Below are 24,626 nucleotides of genomic sequence, written 5' to 3'. Positions count from 1 at the left end.
AAAATACAGAGAATTACCCAATATCCAAATACTAGCAAAAAGCACGCAAGATATCCAACGATCCAGTGAAATTCTACATATGAACTAGCCTAAATAAAATACAACATAAAAGTTCAGAATCAATATCATGTAAGGTTGAGCCGTTGAGTAGGCATACAATAAGAGTCTTAAGAAATCAGTTTCTCTATGTTGAATGACTGTATATGAATACCGACACTAGAACTAGAAACCTTTAACTTGAATAAAGTGAAATCGTCTGCAATCGTTCTTCGGCCCCATTCACAATGCAAACGTAACCGTAAACTTAACGACGTAACGTAGCCGTAAAATTAACGTAAAATTTGTGGTATTCACAATGGAGGAACGTAATATGGACGTAAAGAGTACACAACAGCCATTCAAAACACTGCCATGTTCTTTAGCACGGAAGTCGGGTTTTAGGCTATCTCGCAGTTTTATATTTTATTAATATATCGATGGAATCAAACAACGTGGTAGCGGAATTCATATTTCTTCAGACATCTCTTGCTTTGCTCCTGGGAGCTATGTACATGAAAAGGCGAACTAAACAACGGTGCAGAAAATGGGTTCATCCCTTGAATCGATGAAGGTTATTTCAGGGCGATTTCGGTAATCTACTGTAAGAAATGACCCTCATCAGTTCGTTTTGTACATGCGGATGAAACCTGAACTGTTTGACACTATCTTACGATTTGATTCCCCATTTCTAATAAAAAGAAGTGTATGGTCTCCTTTACCGACATCTATGCGTCTAGCTATCACACTCCGATGAGATGTTTGGATGATATCGTTTTCGTAAACTAGTAGTCTGTCATAATGTTAAGAAATATATATACAGGGACCCTGTTTTATCTATGACAGGGATTGTCTCTCGTCCGGTCACCAGCGCTGCGAGCTTGTCTCCCGCCATTTCCCGTCAGATTTCATTGCTACAGCATATTTATTTCCACGTATTTTTCGGTACGGTACACCGTCTATGTAATTCTTTTTCCTTTTATCATACATACACACAAAGATTATTTTGAAAGAGAATTACAAATGTTTCGTCGAAAGAAGTTATTATATTGCGCACAAAATACAATGTTTACGTCTGCTCTGATTGGCTGGTTCTTAAACCTAACGTAAAATTAACCGCAAGAGCTTGGAGTTTGCAATCCCTTAATTTTACGGACTCGCAGTTAACTTAAGTTTACGTCGGCGCATTGCGAATGGTTCCATTAGACAACATGGCCGCTAACTTCTAAGTTAACATTAATTTTAAGTTTACGTTACGTTACGTTTGCATTGTGAATGCGGCGTTCCCCAACACAACCGTTGCCGTGACGACGCGTCTCATGAAACTAGCGCTCCGAGCGGTCAAATCTGCTAGTATGAGCGAGGGAATCAAACTTCATATGACGTAACTCAAGGTCAACGTCATCGACGTTCCTGTAACACGCAACAAGCTTAGCAGTGACCTACACCTGGTGCCAAGAAACCCACATTAAAAATAGCTGGTAAACATGAAATCTTGAACGCAACCTATTTTCAGTCTCCCGAATTCAGTTCTCAACTATATAACTTGTATATTGGTGCGGTATGTGTTCTTTGGAGTTAAATTGATATTCCTGTCGTATTGTTTCATGATGGATCCTGATATGGCTAGAGAAGTACAAACGAAGGTTATTCTACATTGGAACTACAGAGGATTCAAGGAACTGCCCGAAGAATTAAGGATTGAAGGAGAACACGTTAAGGAAGTGTATCTGAAATGGAATGTTTTGGATAAGTTGGTAAGAGTGAAGTAAACATACGCTAACCTTGACAGATCAACTGTTGTTTATGTTTTGTAGTTGAGCTTCCAGTCATAAGAACACAATTAAAAGTGTCTAAGCTTTATACCATTCCAAGTTTACAATATATTAAGTATATAATGCATATAATGTTATTTTAGAACGTAGTCCGTAAGCCCAAGTACAACTTGATGATTAATAAAATTCATGTGGTGGAAAGTGGATACGTACGGTAATGCTTTGCACGAGGTGTGTTGCATTCAATATGTTTAATGAACTAACAGCTTAGGAGACATTTCATGAAGTACCGGTACTATACAGAGCATTTGAAGAGGCTTTAGTTTTTTTAGAAAAAGCTTTTTGTTGGCATACCGTACCAAATGTAGGTCTAAGGATTATTATTATTATTATTATTATTATTATTATTATTATTATTATTATTATTATTATTATTATTATTATTATTATTATTATTATTATTATTATTATTATTATTTAATTATCGCACATCTTGTGCAGGTGCACTATATTCAGTCTTAGTTTTACGATGATACGACAAGAAGGAAACTTTGGTACTTTTACGGTCTTCGGAGACCTCAAGGTGCCGGAATGTTAACCCGTATGAATTATTTTTTTCTTAATCTATTTATCATCCAGCGTTAGTTTTCCCCTCTGACTCGGCGAGGGATCCCATCTCTACCGCCGCACGGGCAGTGGACCGTGTGACTTTGGGTCGGGGATAAAACTGGGGAGGAGGACCAGAACCTATCCCAAGAAGCCTCGCCTGCTATGCTGAACAGGGAACTTGTGGGGGACGGGAAGAGAGGGAAAGGAAGAGAGAAGGAAGCAGCCTTGGCCGTAAGTTAGGTACCACGGTAAACCACGATAAACCACTTCGAGGATGGCTGAAGTGGGAATCGAACCCTCCACTACTCAGTTGACCTTCCGAGGCTGATTGGACCCCGTTCCAGCCCTCGTACCAATTTTCAAATTTCGTGGCAGAGCCGGGAATCGAACCCAGGCATCCAGGGGTGGCAGCTAATCACACTAACCACTACACCACAGAAGCGGATGGATTATGTGCCAATGAATCTACCGAGATAAAGCTTATGCATTTAAGCATCTTCAAATACCACTGGACTGAGGCGGAATCGAACCTCCCTACCTAGACTCAGAAAACCAGTGCTTTAACCGTCGGAGCCACTCAGCTTGTACATTTATCAATCGGAGTCGGTTACTCCCTGTTATTTATTTATTTAATTCGCCTAGTTGTGTTTGATGTAGTTAAGGCTAAACTTTCAAAAGCTCCGCTCGAGATTATTCGTCTACTTATGCCATTATATACCATCTCTCCACTGAAATGAAAAGAAAGGGCGTATGGCTTTTAGTGCCGGGAGTGTCCGAGGACAAGTTCGGCTCGCCAGATGCAGGTCTTTTCATTTGACTCCCGTAGGCGACCTGCGCGTCGTGATGAAGATGAAATGATGATGAAGACGACACATACACCCAGCCCCCGTGGCAGCGAAGTTAACCAATTATGGTTAAAATTCCAGACCCTGCCGGGAACCGAACTCGGGACACCTGTGACCAAAGGCCAGCAGGCTAACCATTTAGCCATGGAGCCGGACATCCCTCCACTGACAGCTCGGAACACAGTTTAGTCGAGCAGCTCGTCTCTTTACTCCCAAGTCTTCCCACCCCAAAGCATGCAACATTTTAGTAACGCTACTCTTGTTGAAAATCATCCAGAACAAATCACGCTGCTTTCCTTCGGATCTTCTCCAGTTCTCGTATCAGGAAGTCTTGGTATGGGTCCCATACGCTGGAGCTTTACTCCAATTAGGGTCTTACTAGAGACTTGCATGCCCTCTCCTTTTACATTCTTACTACAGTACAACCCCTAATCACCGATCCCTGTGTGGGTGGGGGCGGTAGAATAACACCCACGGTATCCCCTGCCTGTCGTAAGAGGCGAGTAAAAGGGGCCCGGGAGCTCTTAACTTGGGAGCGTGTATTGTATTGGCGACCACGGGGCCCTCAGCTGAGTCCTGGCATTGCTTCCACTTACTTTTTTTTTTTTTTTTTTGCTAGTTGCTTTACGTCGCAGCGACACAGACAGGTCTTATGGCGACGATGGGAGAGGGAAGGGCTAGGAGTGGGAAGGAAGCGGCCGTGGCCTTAATTAAGGTACAGCCCCAGCATTTGCCTGGAGTGAAAATGGGAAACCACGTAAAACCAGCTTCCACTTACTTGTGCCAGGCTCCTCACTTTCATCTATCCTATCCGACCGCCCTTGGTCAACTCTTGTTCTTTTCCGACCCCGACGGTATTAGGTTTCCGAGGCCTAGGGAATCTTTCATTTTCACGCCCTTCGTGGCCCTTGTCTTTCTTTGGCCGATACCTTCATTTTTCGAAGTGTCGAATCCCTTCCATTTTCTCTCTCTGATTAGTGTTATATAGAGGATGGTTGCCTAGTTGTACTTCCTCTTAGAAACAATAATCACCACCACCTAATTACCGAGTAAGTTGGCCGTGCGGTTAGGGGCACGCAACTGTGAGCTTACATTCAGGGGATAGTGGGTTCGAACCCGACTGTCGGCAGCCCTGAAGATGGTTTTCCGTCGTCGCCATAAGGCCTATCTGTGTCGGTGTGACGTAAAGCAACTTAAAAAAACAAAACACTATGACCAGAAGTAGATCTTCGCAGAGGCGGAAAGAAATTAGAAATGAATAGTGTTGCCAAGTCGCACTGTCGTACTGTCCGATAATTTCCAATCAAATATCATATACCACTGTGGCATGTTATAGTATGATGTCTCGGTACCCGAGTCTACCCTAGATTAATGAAGAATGAAATGCAGTGGCAATGCTTCAACAAGATGAAAGTTTAAAGGACTTGCTAACGTAGCCTTAATTTAATCAATCTGTGTCTTGTCTTCGCATGGAACACACACATCCTCAGCGTTGAACAGGGCTCGATTCGTTCCAACTTGGCCCATGTTATCTTTTCGTCACCGGCTAGCCAGACGCGAGCGTTAGAAATATTTTGCTTGGTCTTTTTTTTACGTGGTCAGTAAATAGCGTGACTTTCATCGATTTAGACAGGCTACGGCCGCACTTTTGTAAAATCCTGGAGGCAGAGTACATTAACAATGAAAGAAATATCTGAAACATCGGAAATTACTAAAAATATGTCCGGCTCCGTGGCTCAATGGTCAAAGTACTGGTCTTTGCTTCAAATGGACCAGGGTTCAGTTCCTCGCCAGACCGAGGATTTTAACTGCATATTGTTTTCCTCTGTCTTAATACACTTGTCTTCATCTGCATACAACACACCATACTACCAACCACCACAGTCACGCGCAACAATGAATACTTCTCTCCGCGCTGGGTTAGCATCAGAAAGTGCATGCGGCCGTCAAACTGGGTTAAACCCACATCAGTTACCGACCCCAATAAGTTGGAGAAAAGGGCAGGAAGAAGAAGACCGGAAAGTTCTAAAAAGACGTCCAGGATACTAATAATAATTATTATATTTTAATAGTGAAGTGGTTAGAAACCTATACAAACATACATATGCTAGAAGTGTGTAGAACGAAACTGAAAATCCACAGCCTGTTTCCAGTCATTCGACCGGGTCAGGAATGGAATGAATGAAGCCCCATCTAGCAGGAAGGGTAGGAATTGTGCCGGCTGCCGAAGCCTGTCGCACTCTTCTGGGGCAATGATTAATGAATGACAGATGAAATGAAGTGATATTGGAGTGTGTTGTTGGAATGAAATATGACAGGGAAAATCGGAGTGCCCGGAGAAAAACCTGTCCCGCCTCCGCTTTGTCCAGCACAAATCTCACATGGAGTGACCAGGATTTGAACCACGGAACCCAGCGGTCATAGACCGGCACGCTGCCGCCTGAGCCACGGAGGCTATTGTAGAACGAAATGACTTACCCCAAATTAACAAAAATACTTATATTGGTGACAGAAAGAAATTCCTGAATAGAAGCTTGGATCTGAATTTGTGGGATGGTTATGACATGCTAAGGACGTTGAATACACAGCTTCATGCAAACTGTATAAGTCTGATTTCACGGCAGAAAAAACTGTCATTAAATAGCAAGCCTCAGCTATCCAGTATAAAAATGTGAAGAACGATATCGGCTACTAAAAGTCATCGCAAGAACTCAGTTACAGTGTATGGGGCTGTGTTTACTGAAAACGATTCCTCATAGAGGCAAATAAGAGAAACCGAAATAAGAACGAGTGCTTTTCGCGGCTGGCAGCACCATCACCTTAAGTGTTGCGGCTTCAGTTATGGAACTACAAAAGAAGAATTATCGTGATTTTAAAGCATTGCTCAACGTAGTAGCCTCGCATGTTTACGCGCTACCGCTATGGAGCTAAGCTCTGCACTCGAGAGACGTGTGGGTTCGAACCCCATCGTCAGCTGTCTTGAGAATGGCCTTCTGTGGTCTCGCATTTTCAATTTCAGGCAAATACCGGAACAGTTCCTATTCATAGGCCACAGCCTATTCCTTCCACCTCTTCACCAAATTTTACTCATCATCATTCATCTTCATTAGCACCTCAACTGAGGTTGGCATCAAGAAGGGCATCCGGCCATAAAACTTACCATATAAATTCATCTCACTTCCTCCCCGGCCCCGTATCAAGGAACGCGACTAAGGGGTAGGCATAAGTTACAGTACATAAAGAACTGCTCAAGGTATTAAGCTCGACCGTATCTAAGCAACTAACGTTATTAAATACTGTATGTACTTGGTAAACGCCGCTAAGAATTTAAATGACTGCTTAATGAATTTAGTGCGGAAATTGATGAAGTCACATATGATGGAAATATTAAAGTTTTGGCTATCTGTGTGCGATATTTTGATAAGAATGCATTTATGCAGCAGAATGTTTAGTCTTAAACAAAAAGGAGAAATTGAAGAATTGAGAAAAAGTAAAGTAGGTACTAAAGAAGAAATATGGATCAAGAAAATTTTATAGTTGGATAAGAAGAAGTATTAAAGAAATCTGCAGCCGAACTGAAAGATTATCAGATGCCCTCAGGAAAGAAAGAATTTTTTTATGGTCACTTGGTCCCAATGAACCCAGAAACCGACAAAAATAATACTCGACCATTTTGACAAAAATCCAAAACACAAATCATTTGGTTCACCGAAGTGAAAACGGATTGAGCAGAAATTCTAGACAGGCGTACATCTCATAATAGGATTAGAAACTTAGGGGTTTTTAGGAAACAGACAGAAAGCGTACAACTGCCTGGACGGATGAAAAAAGAACAAGTACTGGAATGACCAAAAATCAAGAAAGGAGACAACATGAAGTTATTTTATGTGGTCCACATTTGTCCGAAATCGGGAAAGAAGAAGAATGCTTTTGGTTTTACATCCTAATTACTACTTTTACGGTTTACGTAGAAGCCGAAGTGCTGAAGGCTTGTCACACAGGAGTCCTTTTACGTGCCGGTAAATCTGCCAAACCGAGGCTATTGTCTTTCAGCACCTTCAAATACTTTATACTTTATTTCGATAAGTCTATACAGAGTTTGCTCCATTTGATAGACCTTGTGATATGAGTAAGTGAATAAACAAAACCAAGAAAAACTAGGAAAACTAACAGTAAACAACAGCTACAAAGAACAGAGAAACAACAGTACCTCGGCAACACAGAACAGAACAATAGAGAACTCAAGAAGAAAAGGAGTAGTAGTTACTCCAAGCAGTGTTAACTGCGAGATGAAGCCTGGTGTTAACCAGAAGCCCGGCGTTAGCCAGAGGATCGCGAGGTTGCTCGCAATGAGAAAATGGCAACACGGCAACCCAAATGAGAGGCTAACAACTTGCCTCTCCTTTCCTGATTGATTCAGTAAGACTTAAATTACATACATTCCATACTCACTCGTGACCTATCCCACTATACCAAGACTTGCTGAATCAATCTTATCATTTCTTCTCTCTCCTAAGTTCGTGCCTTCATTCCTTTCGAGTGTCAACTTACTGGAAACCTGAAATTTAAATTCATGTCCAATTGTCTCTATCTTATTTAACAGCGCCTAATCGGAAATTAAATACCGATTCAAAATACCTCCCCTATTCCATTCTTTAATCGCCCACCCAATAATTTTTTGCTCATCACACTGTTTTAATAACTCCTGCTGACTTACGCTCAGAAGCTTCACTCCCACATTTTCTGTTTCTTTACATTGGCCTACCAAGTGCAGGTCATCGTTCACTTTTCCACATAATATACACAATAATAATCCACTCCTTATTTTTATACAAGCCCAAAAACCACCACAAAAGACCTCCTCTCACCGTTCTATCCACGTTACTAATATTTATCCTAGAAACTTGAATTACCTTGTTAAATAAACTAAGGGATGCTCTCTCTCTCTCTCTCTCTCTCTCTCTCTCTCTCTCTCTCTGCATTCCTCCAACTGTCGTTGCTTTTGTATGTCATTAACCTTCAGACCTCCTGCCATACCCATACCCACCCTTTCCAGATACATTTTGATCTTCGCCAGCCAACTCCCAGCAAACACACTTTTCAGTTGTTGCTGGTAAGCCACTTGCAGCACTTTACCCCACTCCCCTCTCTTTAAACGCCTCCAATAGTGAATTATCTTCTTTACACGTTCCACTTCTATGTACTCCCCACACATGACTATCGCTCCGACATTAGCTGTACACTCCAGGAGTCGCATTACCGTCTTACTAAATTTGCAAATAATTTGATTTAGCATATCTCTTTTATCCTCTAGACCCCACAATTCAACCCTATACAGTACTCTGCTTAACACTACTGTCTTTAACACAAACCTTAGAATTCTCTAATTTATACCCGGGAACTTTGTCTGTAGAATTTTAACCACTGAGCCACTGCCCCCTTCCATTTCCCTCTTTCCCTCTTCTTTCACTCTTCTTAATTTGAACCTCCCATCCACCTCTTCCATTTATAAGCACTCTTAGATATTCCAACTTTTCTACTTTTTCGATCCTCTCTCCCTGGACCACCAATTTCCTTTCCTTCTTTTTCCCCCTATTTTTACGCACTACCATCACCTTAGAATTATTACCGTTAATTTTCAGGGACCACTTCCTAGTTTATTCCGAAAACGCATCCAATTTTTTCTGCAGACCCCCCTGTTAAGGTCAATAAAATCACATCATCAGCAAAAAATCAATCCAGGGATCTCTAAATCGTTTATTATCGGCACCACCCAGTTATTTTTTCCGTGGCCTTGCAGCATGTCGTTTATGAATAGCAAAAATAAGATCGGCGATAACTTGCACCCCTGTTTTAATCCCATCTTACAATTTATCAGACTGCTTACTAATTTTGTTTCCAGTTTAATACAACAATAGACATTCTCGTATATCGCCCCAATCGCCCGGATAATCTTTCTTGACACCCCCACCCTTCCTAATTTTTCTATTAGCGCTCTTCTACTCACTGTATCGAACGCTTTTTCAAAATCTATGGCCGCTAGATATACTTTACCTTCTTCTCTATTCAGATATATTTGGAAACCTGCCGCCATCAAAGATCCGGTTGAATAGTTTTACTATGCCCTCTATCATCTGACTGTATTAACTTATTTCTTTCCTAAACAAGTTGTTGATACCATTGCTTCCCCCCGCCGACCTACCCTTAAGTTTACCTATCACCCCTAGTACTTCCTCTTTAGAGATTTCTTTATCAAACTCATATATCTGTACCTCAATATCGCTTCACAAGAACTCTCTCCCCCTTATATAATCCCATTTATCCTTTCCTCCTAATAATTCTCGAAAATAGTCCACCCATTGGTCCTAATCAATATTCGGTTTATCAAACCTCTTACCCCCTTATTAATTCTATTTATTCTGTCCCATACTCTCTCGGTTTGATTTATCTTGCATTCCCTGTTTATTGAGTCTGTTTGTTCCCTCATCCAAAATTTCTTCCTCTCAGCAATTTTAAGCTTGTATTATTTTCTAAGCTTACAGAAAACTTCTCTTCTTGCACTCCCTCCGTTTTCCCATATTATTTTAGCGACTTCATGATTATTTTCCTTAATTCCTTGCACTCCTCGTTGTACCAACCTTCTTACCCTTCCCCTCTCGTCTTTCTTCTCAAACGAGAATTGGGTATTCAATTAATTCCAACGCTCTGTCAGTATTGTCTTCCCTCAGCGCTGCCTCCCAACCACGCTTAATTAATTGCAGTTCATTTTCAATAAGGGCATCTAATTCCTGTTTTACATTCTCTGGCCATTTATATTTAATGTAACTTCTATCCGTCTCAACACTCACCTTTTTCTCTCCATCTTTTACCTCACCCTCACTCCTTTCTATCATCACCCAGACTGGTGCATGGTAGGGTTCAACCCAGTCTCCTATTTCAATCCTCCTAATTCTCCCAAACATATCTTCCGAGCGGATTACAAAATCAATGACGCTTCCCCCCTGTGCTGTGATATATGTTAACTTCTCTTCCCTATCCCCTTCCCACCAGCCATTCAGAATACAAAATTTGCCTGCGGCACATAATTCCAAGAGTTTTAAACCATAACTATTTCTCTCTTTATCTTCACTACGTCTTCCTCCCCTCATTATCATCTCATCCTCTTTGCTGAATGTTGGGCACAGCCCACCTATTCTAGCATTCCAGTCACCAAATAGCAACATTCCATCTTCATCAAATTTCCCGCCTATAATACTTGTTTCCAATAATAAATTCTCAAAAAAATCATTAGCGTGTAGGAAGCTCTTGGGGTGGCAGTATAAAAAATCCCAACAAATCTTTTCTCTCCCTTTCTCCTTCCCATATTGAACCTGACCCAGACCACCTCTTCCATCTCATCCTCGATGTACTCTATTAGCTCACTAATCTCTTCCTTTATTAAAACCACTATTCCCCCGGCGTTCTACCCTTGTTGCGCTCTTTTCTCTTGGATTTGTACTTGACCACAAACTCCCTTCACGTTATCTCCTTCCGTATTTCTAGCCATGTCTGTATGAGTACCACAATGTCAAAGCTTTCCACTACTTTTATAACCTCCTCATTGCTTAACTTATTTAACAAACCTTCAGCATTTACAAATCCTATCTTCCAATCTAGTTATAACTTACCCTCCCTTGCACCTTCATTTCTCCCTTATTTACTTCTTGTTATTATGGCCCTCTCTCCTTCTACTTCCATTTCCTCTTTCTGGACACTTCGGGGCGCTCTTTGCCCTCCTTGTCCTCAGCACCTTTAGTTTTCTTTCCCCACAGATCCCTTAAACTCACTCTTCTCCCTTTGTTCAAGGCTTCTCTTCCTTTTATTTCATCCTGCGAACCTTCACTTTTGCTATTAACATGTCCACTGAAGGCTGGACTTGCCGATTCTTGAGTTTCTCCCTCCACCACCACCTGCTGAATCCTCGTTCCTGATTCTGCACTACACTGGACATTGACCACAGCCATGCGTCTCTCCGCTCGCTCTGCCACCTGCCTGTCATCTTGCCTTGTCATCATGGCTTCATCCTGTTTGAGTTTTCCATCCATTTGTTACAGCTTCGTCACCGGCTACGATCTCACCCATCTGCCTTTTGATACCACCAGCTGTCGGCCTCTGATGTGCGCCCTCAGTCCTTGGTGCCTGCCTTTCATTAAATGCCTCCTGGAAATTTTCAGGCACTTACTACCTTCACTTCCCATGTCTCCTACAACCCATATTTTCTCACGTTGTAAATTTCCCGCATTTCTAATAACAATATCAGACATCAAGGTAGATGACAGCTTCACTTTAAATGGCCTGTGCCCTCTCACTTTGCCTACCCTTTCTGCATCATCGATGTCCACTTCACTGAAGTTAATCTTCATTTTGTTCTGAATAAATTCAACCACCTTATATATTATGCCCACCTTGTTTTCCTTCACTCCTTCCTCCACACAATATATAAATATACATTTACGCATACGTTCCTGACTGCTGGGTATTTCTTCTTTCTTCAGTTTCGCGGATACTTTCCTGACTACTGAGTATTTCTTCTTTCTTCAGTTTCGCCACCACTTCTTCCAATTTTTTTACCTTCTCTCTCAATATCATAATATCTTCCTCATTGCTTCCCGACTTCGCCATTGACTCTCCCATTTTTTTTTAATCCATCTCCTCACATCATCAAACTCCCTAGATTGGTCCTGGATTATCTCCTTGATCTGGTCTAATGGGCAAGCTTCTTTCACTACCTCCTCCACCACCTCCTTAATAACTTCAATGTCAGCCCAGCTAATATTGCCACTTGTATTCGGGCCGGGGTTCAATTCCACACCATGGGCCGATGACCTTCGATGTTAGGCCCCTTAAAACAACAAGCTTCATCATCATCATCATCATCATCATCAATTCCACATCCCCAATAACTAGTAGCACAGTTATCACAGCTGCCACCGAAACCACCTCTCCCATCTTTCTCAGGTCCTCCTTACACTCCATTCATTTAGTTGTTTCCTCTTTCAGTCTCCACTGGCACCTTCCAATCGCGGCCCGATTTTGTTCTACTCCAATCATTACTCGGCACTCGCCACTCAACACATCCGCTTCCACAGCTTTCTTAGGCTAGACTGACCTTCAAATGCCACCAGACTGATCCGGAATCCAACCCACCAACTTGGGCTCAGATGCCCAGCGCTTCTACCCTCTGAGTCACCCGGCTCGGTGAAGTTGCTTTGAAACCTACGAGATGTCTTGTCTAGAATTTCAACTGAAAAGTCCGTATGTAGCTCCACTGTCTCAGTTTCATTCACCGTGGGCCATAATATACTATATTCCCGTCATTTCATTGCATAGTGTATCAGTCTATCGTTGCGTAGGTCAAGCCATCCCAGGCAGGCAGCCCCGGGCTCTCAGGGCTGAGAGTACAGGATGAGAAATATAACGAATGGAAATGAGACGGAGAGAAGTGAGATGTTTGGACGGCATGTTGTATAAGTCTAGAAGGCATTCAAGAATTACAAAAAGGTTTTAAAAAATTATGCGGGAAAATAAAAGCTCCCTGTATTTCTGTAGTAGGGACGTGACATTTCTTTGATTTCACCAACTTGGTGACGTCAGGGAAAATTGTTTCAGCAGAATGAATGTATAACCCTACTTCCAATGCAATATAGGAAAAACATGAGCTAGTTCTACTCAGATACATAGCTGGAAATACTTTGTTCGCAAAGGTATGTACAGTCAAACATTGTAAATAACTTGCATGTCAATGCGTGGATATGCGGAAGCTATGTTTATTCTACTGTATGTCCTTACAAAATGTAATGTAAAGAGATTGCCTGGAATATTGTAATACCTATCTTTCACAATTGAATTACACTGAAGTCTTACCAGTTACTTTTTAATTACTGAAGCCTGCTTAAAATTTACAGGAAAGGGCGTCATCAAATTCAAGCTACATTACTGTGAGACTTGCAAACCTTTGTCGAATTGTTTAAGAGCATCACAGTAACTATCAGTGTTATAGTCGGACAGGTTACACGGTTTTAAATATTTAGATTCTTCAAAATCTTTCCCCTGTAATATTGTTTATCGGAAAATGTAAGCAGATGTTGAGAAAAAAAGAAGGGAAGAAGGAGGGTAAGGAGAAGTTCGTAATTTTTCACATCGGCACCAATAATGGAAGACAGCAGGAATAGGGATGTGTGGGATCAGGTTATGGCAGCACGGAATAAGTTTAACGAAGAACAGATTTTAATCAGTGGGATATTGCATAGGAGGGATACTGACTGGAGGGTGATTGCGGATTTAAATGAGACTATGGAATGGGTGTGTGGTAAATTGAGAGTGAGAACTCTAGATCATAATGGGTGGGTAGGAGGTAGGAATCTACGCTCAGATGGCCTTCTCTTGAAGCGCAATGATACATATTTGTTAGGGGGTTTGTATAGGAGGTGCATTCAGGGAAACTGGGAGGAGCATGGAGCGGTGATGACAACACAGGAAGCACGAAGTCAAGTAAGGATGACACAAAATTGTTAGTGTTAATTAAACTGTAGAAGTATTGTAAGTTAAGGAAAGTTAAGGATGAGGAACTTGAAATTCTAGGTGTAAGATATGCCTCTAAATATACTAGGTAACTTGATGTCTTTGGGGTGTACAGACCTAGCAAGGTTGGCGCTGACGCTGATGCAGAATTATTTGATAAGATAATCAGCTATGTGGAGAACGACGCAGTAATGAACGTTAGTATAGCGGGTGATATCTACAGAGAAACTGAAGTGATAGATAGTATAAGTGACCATAAAGCTGTTTTTGTCGTGGTTACATATAAATGTTGTAGAAAGGAATGTTTTAAAAGTAGGACTATTAGGCAATACCATATAGTTGATAGGAGAAGCGTGGGAAAATATTTACAAAGCAGTTATGACCGATGGAAAATTTTAAATAAAAATGTAAACAGCCTATGGGGTGGGTTGAAAAGAATTGGTGAGCAGTGCGAAAACAGGCATGTACCTTTAAAAGTGGTAAGGAGTAGTAAGGACATTTTGTAGTAAAACAGGGAAATAAAGATAACAACGAAGTGCAGATTAGATAGAAATAGAGTTAGAAATGGTCACGGGAGTAAGGAGAAATTGAAGGAGCTTACAAAGATATTGAATTTAGCGAAAAAGTCAGCTAAGGATAACAATATGGCAAACATAATCGGCAGCCACATGAAATTTAAGAAGCGATGGAGGGATACGTACAGATATCTTAAGGCAGAGACAGGTTCCATCAGGGACATTCCAGGGTTCATTAATAAAAAAAAAACGGAATGTATATATGAGGACTTACAGAAGGTAGAAGTATTCAATCAGCAGTATGTAAAAGTTGGATATAAGGACAATGTCCAGACAAAGGAGGTGACTAATACTGGCGTGTGTTTGAGTCGTTCCATAGACTGGTTTGACGCAGCTCTCCATGCCACCCAATCCTGTGCTAACCCTTTCATATCTACATAACTGCTGCAACCTACATCTGCTCTAATCTTCTTGTCAAATTCATGCCTTGGTATGCCCGGCATACAGCTGATCATTGAGCTCATTAAAGCCTACAGTTAGGTTTAGAAACTTATTACAATTTAATAAGCACAATTATATAAGTACCCTATGGAAAAATTATTGAAATCTACTAGATTTGATTTAAGTGCTCCACCGCTCACACTTCCCTCCAAAACCAACTGAACAAGTCCTGGGTGTCTTGAGATGTGTCCTATTGTTCTATCTTTCTTCTCGTCAAAATTTAGCCACAACGATCTCCTCTCAACAAGTCGATTCAGTATCTCTTCATTCGTGATTCGATCTATCCATCTCACCTTCAGCATTATTCTGTAACATCACATTTCAGAAGCTTCTGTTCTCTTTCTTTCTGAGCTAGTTATCGTCCGTGTTTCACTTCCATACAATGCCACGCTCCAGACGAAAGTTTTCAAAAACATATTTCTAATTTTTATATCAATGTTCGGTGTAAGCAAATTTCTTTTCTTGAGAAAGGCCTTCCTTGCTTGTGGTAGCATGCATTTTATGTCCCCCATAATTCTGCCATCGTTAGTTATTTACTACCCAAGTAACAATATTCTTTAGGACGCCATTTCCTAGTCTAATATTACCTGCCCCACCTGACTTCGTACGACTGCACTCCATTACTTTTGTCCTTTTAAGTGCTTGAACAGTCCATGTTCCTAGTCTACAGTCTTGATTATTTCTTTTCATCTTCTTACGTCTTCTTACAAGTATATAATGATTTAAAATTCGTACGGCTTCGTAAAACACACAAAAGCAGCGTATTTCGGTTATATCTTCCAAAACTTACAAATGCAGCCTAATACTAATAATAATAATAATAATAATAATAATAATAATAATAATAATAATAATAATAATAATACGTCCCACTAACTACATTTTCGGTTTTCGGAGACGCCGAAGTGCTGGAATTTTGTCCCGCAGGAGTTCTTTTACGTGCCAGTAAATCCACCGACACGAGCCTGACATAACTGAGCACCTTCAAATACCACCGGACTAAGCCAGGATTGAACCTGTCAAGTTGGGGTAAGAAAACCATCGACTCAACCGTCTGAGCCCATCAGCCCGGCATACAACTGATCATTGAGCTAATTAAAGCCTACAGTTATCTTTAGAAACTTATTACAATTTAATAAGCACAATTATATAAGTACCCTATGGAAAAATTATTGAAATCTACTAGGTTTGATCCCGATCCTAACGTAAGTACCGGTACTGCTAATCAGCAGTGAATTCATTGCTTTCAAACTTTCGAGAACTTCTCTTTCGCTAAAGCCGAGGACAGAGCAAAGCTTAACTTTCTAATTAATTACATTAGTTCCTCTGTCCATGTACACATTTCTGAGATTAAAAGTTACAAAAATGCAATTGAAATACTACAGGCTTTTTACGTGAAGCAAGAAAATGAAATTTTTGCTCGACATAGACTTTCTTCAAGACGACAATTAGCTGAAGAATCAATAGATCAATATATAGAAGCGCCCAAACTCTTCAGTAAAGACTGTAAAGCCGTGACTGAAGAGCAGCACAGCAATGAGTTCATTCTGGATGCTTTCATTAATGGGATAATATCGCAACAAATTCGACAATGTCTACTAGAGAATATAACCTTATAACTGAATAACGCCATAAATCAGGCTTCATCGGAAGTGCTCCATTCTGAGTCGTAGGTAACTTCTAACTCGGCGATCAATGCCACACACCATAAGGTTGATGAAACAGCTAATAATTACATTTCTGCTACTTCTGCGACTACTTAACAAAAATATTTTTTGTGGCTGAGAAACATATTCAGTCAATCACTACTGATCTGCATTTAGGGCAGTCGCCCACGTGGCAGATTCCGTATCTCTTGTTTTCCTAGCATTTTCTTAAATGATTGCAAAGAAATTGGAAATGTATTGAACACCTCCCTTGCTAAGCTACTCCAATCCTATAACGAATATTTGCCCAAATTTGTCCTCTTGAATTCCAACTGTATCTTCATATTGTGATCTTTCCTACTTTTAAAGACACCATTCAAACTTATTCGTCCACTAATGTCATTCCACGCTATCCCTCCACTGACAGGTCGGAACATACCACTTAGTCAAGCAGCTCGTCTCCTTTACCCCATGTCTTCCCAACACAAACTTTGCAACATTTTCGTAACGCTACTCTTCTGTCGGAAATCACCCAGAAAAAACGGAGCTGCTTTTCTTCGGATTGTTTCCAGTTCTTGAATCAAGTAATCCTGGTGAGGGTCCCATACACTGGAACTATACTCTAGTTGGGGTTTTACCAGAGACTTATATGCCCTCTTCTTTACATCCTTACTACAACCCCTAAATACCCTCATAACCATGTGTAGAGATCTGTATACTTTATTTACAATCATATTTATGTGATTACCCCAATGAAGATCTTTCCTTACTTTAATAATAATTTCGTGTGGCTATTTCTAGCCGAGTGCAGCCCTTTAAAGGCAGACCCTCCGATGAGGGTGGGCGGCGGCATCTGCTATGTGTAGGTAACTGCGTGTTACTGTGGTGGAGGATAGTGTTATGTGTGGTGTGTGAGTTGCAGGGATGTTGGGGACAGCACAAACACCCAGCCCCCGGGTCATTGGAATTAACTAGTGAAGGTTAAAATCCCTGACCCGGCCGGGAATCGAACCCGGGACCCTCTGAACCGAAGGCCAGTACGCTGACCATTCAGCCAACGAGTCGGACTTCCTTACATTAACCCCTAGGTACTTACAATGATTCCCAAACGTAACTTTCAACCCAGCAATGCAGTAATAAAAACTGAGAGGACTTTTCCTATTTGTGAAACTCACAACCTGACCTTTAACCCAGTTCTTCAACATACCATTGCCTACTGTCCATTTCACGACATTATCGAGGTCATTTTTCAGTCGCTCACAATGTTGTAACTTATGTATTACTCTGCACAGAATAACATCATCTGCCAAATGCCTGATCTCCGATTTCACTTCGTTACTCATGTCATTGATATATATATATATATATATATAAAGGTCCAATAACACTGTCTTGAAGAATTCCCCTCTTATTAGTAAAGGGTCAGATAAAGATTAGCCTACTCTAATTCTCTGAGTTCTATTTTCTTGAAATATAGCCATCCATTCAGTCACTATTTTGTCTAGTCTAATTGCACTCATTTTTGCCAGTAGTCTCCCATGATCCACCCTATCAAGTGCCTTAGATAGGTCAGTGGTGATACAGTCCATTTGACCTCCTGAATCCAGGATATCTGATAAATCGTGCTGGATTCCTACACGTTGAACTTCATTTGAATAACATTTTCTAAACCCGAACTGCCTTCTCGAACTAGCTATTAATTTCGCAAATATGTTATATGTTATAAAGAATGCTTTCCCAAAGCTTACATGCAATGCATGTCAAACGGATTGGCCTGTAATATTCAGCTATATGGCTATTAGCCTTTCCTTCATACACAGGGGCTACCATGGCAACTCTCCATTCGTTTAGCATAGCTCCTTCAGGCAAGCAATAATCAAATAAGTACTTCAGATATGGTACAATATCCCAACCCATTGTCTTTAACATATCCCCCGAAACCTTATCAATTCCAGCTGCTTTTCTAGTCTTCAACTTTTGTATCATACTGTAAATGTCATTGTTAAGTAAATTTTAATATTTCTTTAGTGTTAGTCACCTCCTCTACCTGGACATTATCCTTGTAACCAACAATCTTTACGTACTGCTGACTGAATACTTCTACCTTTTGAAGATCCTCGCATACACACTACCCTCGTTCATTAATGATTCCTGGAATGTCCCTCTTGGAACCTGGTTCTACCTCAAAGTACCTATCCATAACCTTCCATTTTTCACTAAAATTTCTATGACCGCCAATTATGCTTGCCATAATGTTATCCTTAGCTGACTTCTTTGCTAAATACTATTTCCTAGTAAGTTCCTTCAATTTCTCCTTACTTCGGCAGCCATTTCTAACTCTATTTCTTTCAAACCTGCACCTCCTTCTTAGTCTCTTTACTCTGTTATAATATAGTGGGTATTTGCCATTCCTTATCACCTTTAAGGGGAGGTGTTAGCCCCTATACTAACAATGTTAAATTGCCATACTTTGTGACCCGTTTTCTTTGGAACCGTTAGCCCCACGAATATAAAATTTGGTATGCACTTATGGTGATACCTTGTATATACACTGAGTTTGTTTCAAGTAGTTCTTACTGAATATAAAATTTCAAGGGATATTTTCTCTAGCACTCAATTTTTAGCACATTTTTCATCAAAAATGTATCCATAACATCCTTACAACTGCAAGTTATCGTTCTCTATATGCGATTTTCTATTTTACGCAATAAAAATATCACACGAGAACACTTTTACGTATTTCTAAAACAACTTTATTATCACTACGAACTTATCCTGTCAGAAGAAGAAAACATTCAGTGCCTCTCTCGAGAATCCCAAAACAAAACAATCGCTCTCTAAAACAATCTACATAGAATTTATACATGTTTCACATCAGAGATCTAATGGTGCTGTTCCTTGACGCCATATTGGAAGTCTGTGTGTCCGTACGTCCGTTGCTATGTTAACCAGGATAAGCATATTCACGTTATACGTCCATGGACACGAAACATAAATATAATAACATAATACTTTCGGCTCATCTTAAAACTTCAAAATACGAGTATTGAAGGTTTTATCATAATTAGGATACCTGTCCTACGACAATTATCTCCCCCTAAAACCTTCAATACTGATTCCGGACCTTCTCTTCTCCAGGTCCCAAATTACACCTAGTCGTCTTGTTATCTATGTCTTCAGCTATTCCATCCTCCAGAACAGGTATCAGTGCATGTTGATCCTCTCCGAAGTCCGTACTCCTCCGGGACTCCCTAGAGAGTGCCCACTCTCCAGTCCCTCCGCTCTCCTGTAGGAGTCGAGATAACATCTTCTCCTTGAGAAACCTCATTGCCATTTCAGTCGTCTTTTTTCTTTTTCTTGGAAGATTCACCTGTTGTATCTTCTGAGCTTTTCTCGCCATCCTTCTCACTTTTTTTCTTATTTTCCGCTGTTTTACTATCTGATTGATCCTTCTCTCCAGATGCCTCTCCGGACCTTGCTTCTTTTTCAGAATCTTTCTTGCCAACTTTTTCTGATGAAGTCTCTCAGCCTCTTTTCTAAGAAATCTATCTTCACGATAACGTACATATCGCCGTAAGCGTGCCCTTGAGTGATAATGGATGGTTAGAACTCTCTCTTGTTCTTCATACCATGACAAGTAGGTACGACACCAATCATAGTAATACACCCCCACCTTCCGGGCATATTCAGCACCTATGGTTTCAGTTTTGTCTTTAGATTTGGGTGCGATTTCCTTCTCTTCTTCTCCCCCGGCTTTCTTTTCAGCTTTTCCATCTCCTCCGCTTTCTCCTTCCTTATTACCAACAGAACCTACTGAATCAAGAATCATGAAGTTGACAAGGTTGAGCTCCTTTTCATCATCTTTTCCACCACTCTCTTCAACGTCACTCTTGGATTTGTAGGCCAAGAGAGCCTTGAACTTGATGTGATCTAAGGAACACAGATGATGTTCATAAGACATTAGTGTATTGAATCTTTGTTTACACACTCGGCAATATGGATTCAAGAATTTCACCATATTCTCATGATCCTCAGAAGTCATGTGTGTTGATTTGGGCTGCTTGTAATTGAGCTTACAAATGGCACAGAACTTCGTTCTATCAGACAGTGTATGCCGGAACTCTTCAGTTTCCTCTAGCATGCGATGCTTTTGACGTTGATTCATACGCATTCGCTGAAAGGTCTGCTTATGTAGTAATGATTGTTTCCTCATGGCATTTATGTGTTTAGGTGAATAGAGGTGCATTTTGTACTCCTGTACTGTGTCACATTGTATTAAGCAATGAGGACAGGACAGATCATACGCAGGTTTCTTTCGTTGATCTTCTTCAGTTGTAGAATGAGCATCAAAATCTTGGTCTTTTGCATTGTTAGCCTCTGAAATGGTTTTCTCTTCGTCTTTCTTCTTCTTGACTTTGTTTTCCAAGGTGTTCATATCACTTACTTCTTTATCTACCGGTACATCTAATTCTACGCTGTTGCTTTGGTCATTAATTTTGGAAATATCCTCTTTCAGATCTCTTACCAAGGAATCGATTCGGTCTTTTATCTCCCGAGCCTGGGCCTCGATTTTCCTTTCGAGTTTTTCAGATTGTGTCCCAATCAAAGTAGTTAATTGCGTAAGCATCATGCTTACCCGGTCGTTGGCTTCCTTCTCCGAGACGACTTCAAAATCGAAACTGCCTGGGTCTTCCTCATTTTCTATCAGATCCCGGCGTAGTCTCTCTTGTAGTTCCGACTTGCTCCCAGCCGTCGGTAACCCTCGGGATATCAGCGCCTTTCGTAAAATCACTACGGTCATTTGATCAATCTTCATCATTAAACTTCGAAAGTCCTGTCACGGTCGCCAATTTATCGTTCTCTATATGCGATTTTCTATTTTACGCAATAAAAATATCACACGAGAACACTTTTACGTATTTCTAAAACAACTTTATTATCACTACGAACTTATCCTGTCAGAAGAAGAAAACATTCAGTGCCTCTCTCGAGAATCCTAAAACAAAACAATCGCTCTCTAAAACAATCTACATAGAATTTATACATGTTTCACATCAGAGATCTAATGGTGCTGTTCCTTGACGCCATATTGGAAGTCTGTGTGTCCGTACGTCCATTGCTATGTTAACCAGGATAAGCATATTCACGTTATACGTCCATGGACACGAAACATAAATATAATAACATAATACTTTCGGCTCATCTTAAAACTTCAAAATACGAGTATTGAAGGTTTTATCATAATTAGGATACCTGTCCTACGACAAAGTTGGGAGTTAGGAGTAACTCAGTAGATTGATCATTAGTACATTATGTATTAACAAAAACTCATTTTTCTATGATGAGAAGTTTCTGAAAAAATGGGTCATTTATACAAGAAAAGTCAGTTTTCAGAAAAATGAACTTAAAGTTTCGACATATATCAGTGAATCCCTGCAGCATACTCTGGGTTGTCATCATCATCATCATCCTCATTCTCAGTCTTTCTAAATTGCCTCTTGTGCTTCCTAGCTTCCTTAATAAAGTATTTGATATCCCTATCAGCTCCTTTAACTCTAAAACTACCAATTTCTTTAAGCGCTCTCACAGTGTTTTTAATGGGTTCAACGTTTAAATGTTTCAGAACACATATCCTTCCAAAATTACCATCATTAAAGGTCAACACAGCAACAGATACACCAATTCACAAAGTTTCCAAGCCAACAAACACATTCTTAAGGTTTCGAGTCCACACAACATTGCTGAATGACTCGTTGGGGTTGTGCGTCTTGCCGTGCAAACATTTCTGCAGCAAACTTGGATCAGCAAGAGCTGATTGCATTATTCAGCAAATCCAATGATACAACAATATATCTCTCAACTCGAAAGCATGAATTATACAAGATAACTGAAGAGGGAAAGAAAAAGGGGGTGTGGCGCCTAATGCAGAATGCTTATTAAACGTCTATTTAAACTACTAGGAGGGTCGTTAAACGCAAGATTTTGCTTTGGACACTTAACTGGGGTTATAAGGGACACACAACACACAAAATTTAATTTTTGATTTTTTTTTTCACCCAATTGGGCTAACACCTCCCCTTAAATGTACAAACCTGTTTTCAAATTCCTCAAGAATTTCTTTGAACCCATCCCAGAGTCTGTTTTCATTTTTATTTACCGTTTTCCACCGATCATAGTTACTTTTTAAAAACTCCCTCATCCCTGTTTTATCAGCGATATAGTACTGCTTAGTGGTCCTTATTTTAATACCTACCGGGCGAGTTGGCCGTGCGCGTAGAGGCGCGCGGCTGTGAGCTTGCATCCGGGAGATAGTAGGTTCGAATCCCACTATCGGCAGCCCTGAAAATGGTTTTCCGTGGTTTCCCATTTTCACACCAGGCAAATGCTGGGGCTGTACCTTAATTAAGGCCACGGCCGCTTCCTTCCAACTCCTAAGCCTTTCCTATCCCATCGTCGCCGTAAGACCTATCTGTGTCGGTGCGACGTAAAGCCCCTAGCAAAAAAAAATTAATACCTTCCTTTCTATCACATTTATTTTTAACTACGACAAAACAGCAACGCTGTCCAGATAAGAATGCTATATGTAACCAGTGCAACAAAGAAGGTCATTTTTCCGTAGTGTGTAAATTGTCACCTCTTCACAACAACCTTTCAACGCAAACATCGGCGTAAGTTCTGGCTGCAGCTCTTCTAAAAGCAACCATTCAGATAGGACTCGATGGCATTGTAACTGATGCTTTAATTGATACGTGTAGTTCAGAAAGCTTCATTAATTTTAAATTTGCCCTGGCTCATAATTTAAAGCGCCACCCCGCGCCTGGAAATGTTCTATGAGAGCTTCCTCCATTTCGTCTGCTATAAGAGGATTCCGCTTTGTCAATGTATGGGTCATTCGTATGGTCGAACGAAATCGCTGGCACTTAAAGAACTCTGTGCCGATGGCATTATTGGCCATGACATTTTGAAACAACATTCTTCTGTAGAAATTTCCTTTGGAGGATCGAAAGATCCTATTTCAAATTGTAGCTTGCCAGCGGAGCATGTTACCCCTGTTTCACTATTTTACAATTTGACACCAGACTGTAAACCTGTCACTATAAAATCCCGACGTTGTTCCAAAGAAGATTTGTAAGTTCAGTGAACAAGAAGCTCAGTAGCTATTGAAAGATGGTATCGTTGAAGAGAGTTCGTCTCCATGACATGCTCAGATCTTGATGACGACAAACGAAAATTACAAGAATAGGATCGTAATAGATACAGAGTTAGTAAATAATACACTAGAGGTAGAACCGGCGCCACCGTCTGCGAGAGAATCACTGCAGCGAGCGGAGCATGTTGAAATCGCAGCTGTTTGGCGAGAAGCTCACACCGCTGTACTCATCAATGTAAATAGGAGACTTTTAAAACTGTGTGGATATTGATATGGTTTAATATTCTTGCATGTAAACATTCTCGGATACTACAGTATACTTGCGATGCTTCCCTCCAGTAAAAAAGGAAAGCCCAAAAAAGCATAAATACAGGAGAAATGCGTGATAAAAGAGGACAGTCTTCAGGTGCAGTTAAGTAACACAAAATCAATTTACCATTCATATTAAGTCTTTTAACAACATACGATTAGAAGGAGGGCACGTATATTTCACTACCTATCTTTTGTGTAAATGGCCAGGATTTTGGTATAATTCTGTCCAACGTCCAAAAATGTCCTCTCTCGTACGAAGCGAATGAGCGAGCTTTTTGGCCTAAAAGCGTTGGCGAGATTTAGGAGTAAAGTAGACAAAATATTGTCATCGCCGGTTTAGACGCTGGCTTTCTGAACCCAAGTTGGCAGGTTTGATCCTGGCTCAGTCCGGTGATACTTGAAAGATGCACAAATATGTCAGCCTCTTGTAGATAGATTTACCGGCACAAGAAAGAACGCCCGTGGGAAAAAATTCCGACACCTCGGCGTCTCCGAAAGTCATGTAAGTAGTTAGTGGGACATAAAGCCATTATTATTATTATTATTATTATTATTATTATTATTATTATTATTATTATTATTATTGTCGATGTTTTCTAAACGTGAATAAAAGTGGAAATATGATACTCGGTTGTGGTTTCAGCCTATTATGGAGTTTTTATTTATCTTTTCCTGAA

The 24,626-nt window shown here is 40.5% G+C and overlaps 1 protein-coding gene across 1 annotated transcript in view; it reads left to right on the top strand.

Moving 5' to 3' along the window:
* The first annotated feature begins 1,574 nt into the window (after window positions 1-1,574).
* LOC136858583 (leucine-rich repeat-containing protein 28) overlaps window positions 1,575-24,626 on the top strand; it is a 112,914-nt gene continuing 89,862 nt past the window's right edge. The window contains exon 1 of the mRNA XM_067138249.2: window positions 1,575-1,793. Within this exon, the coding sequence (XP_066994350.2) occupies window positions 1,644-1,793 (150 nt within the window). The 5' untranslated portion in view covers window positions 1,575-1,643. The remainder of the gene's footprint in view (window positions 1,794-24,626) is intronic.

This window comes from Anabrus simplex, chromosome 1 (genome assembly GCF_040414725.1).
Source record: "Anabrus simplex isolate iqAnaSimp1 chromosome 1, ASM4041472v1, whole genome shotgun sequence".
NCBI lineage: Eukaryota > Metazoa > Arthropoda > Insecta > Orthoptera > Tettigoniidae > Anabrus > Anabrus simplex.
The sequence above is the reverse complement of the archived record's forward strand: the minus strand, read 5'-3'. Positions and strand labels throughout refer to the sequence as shown.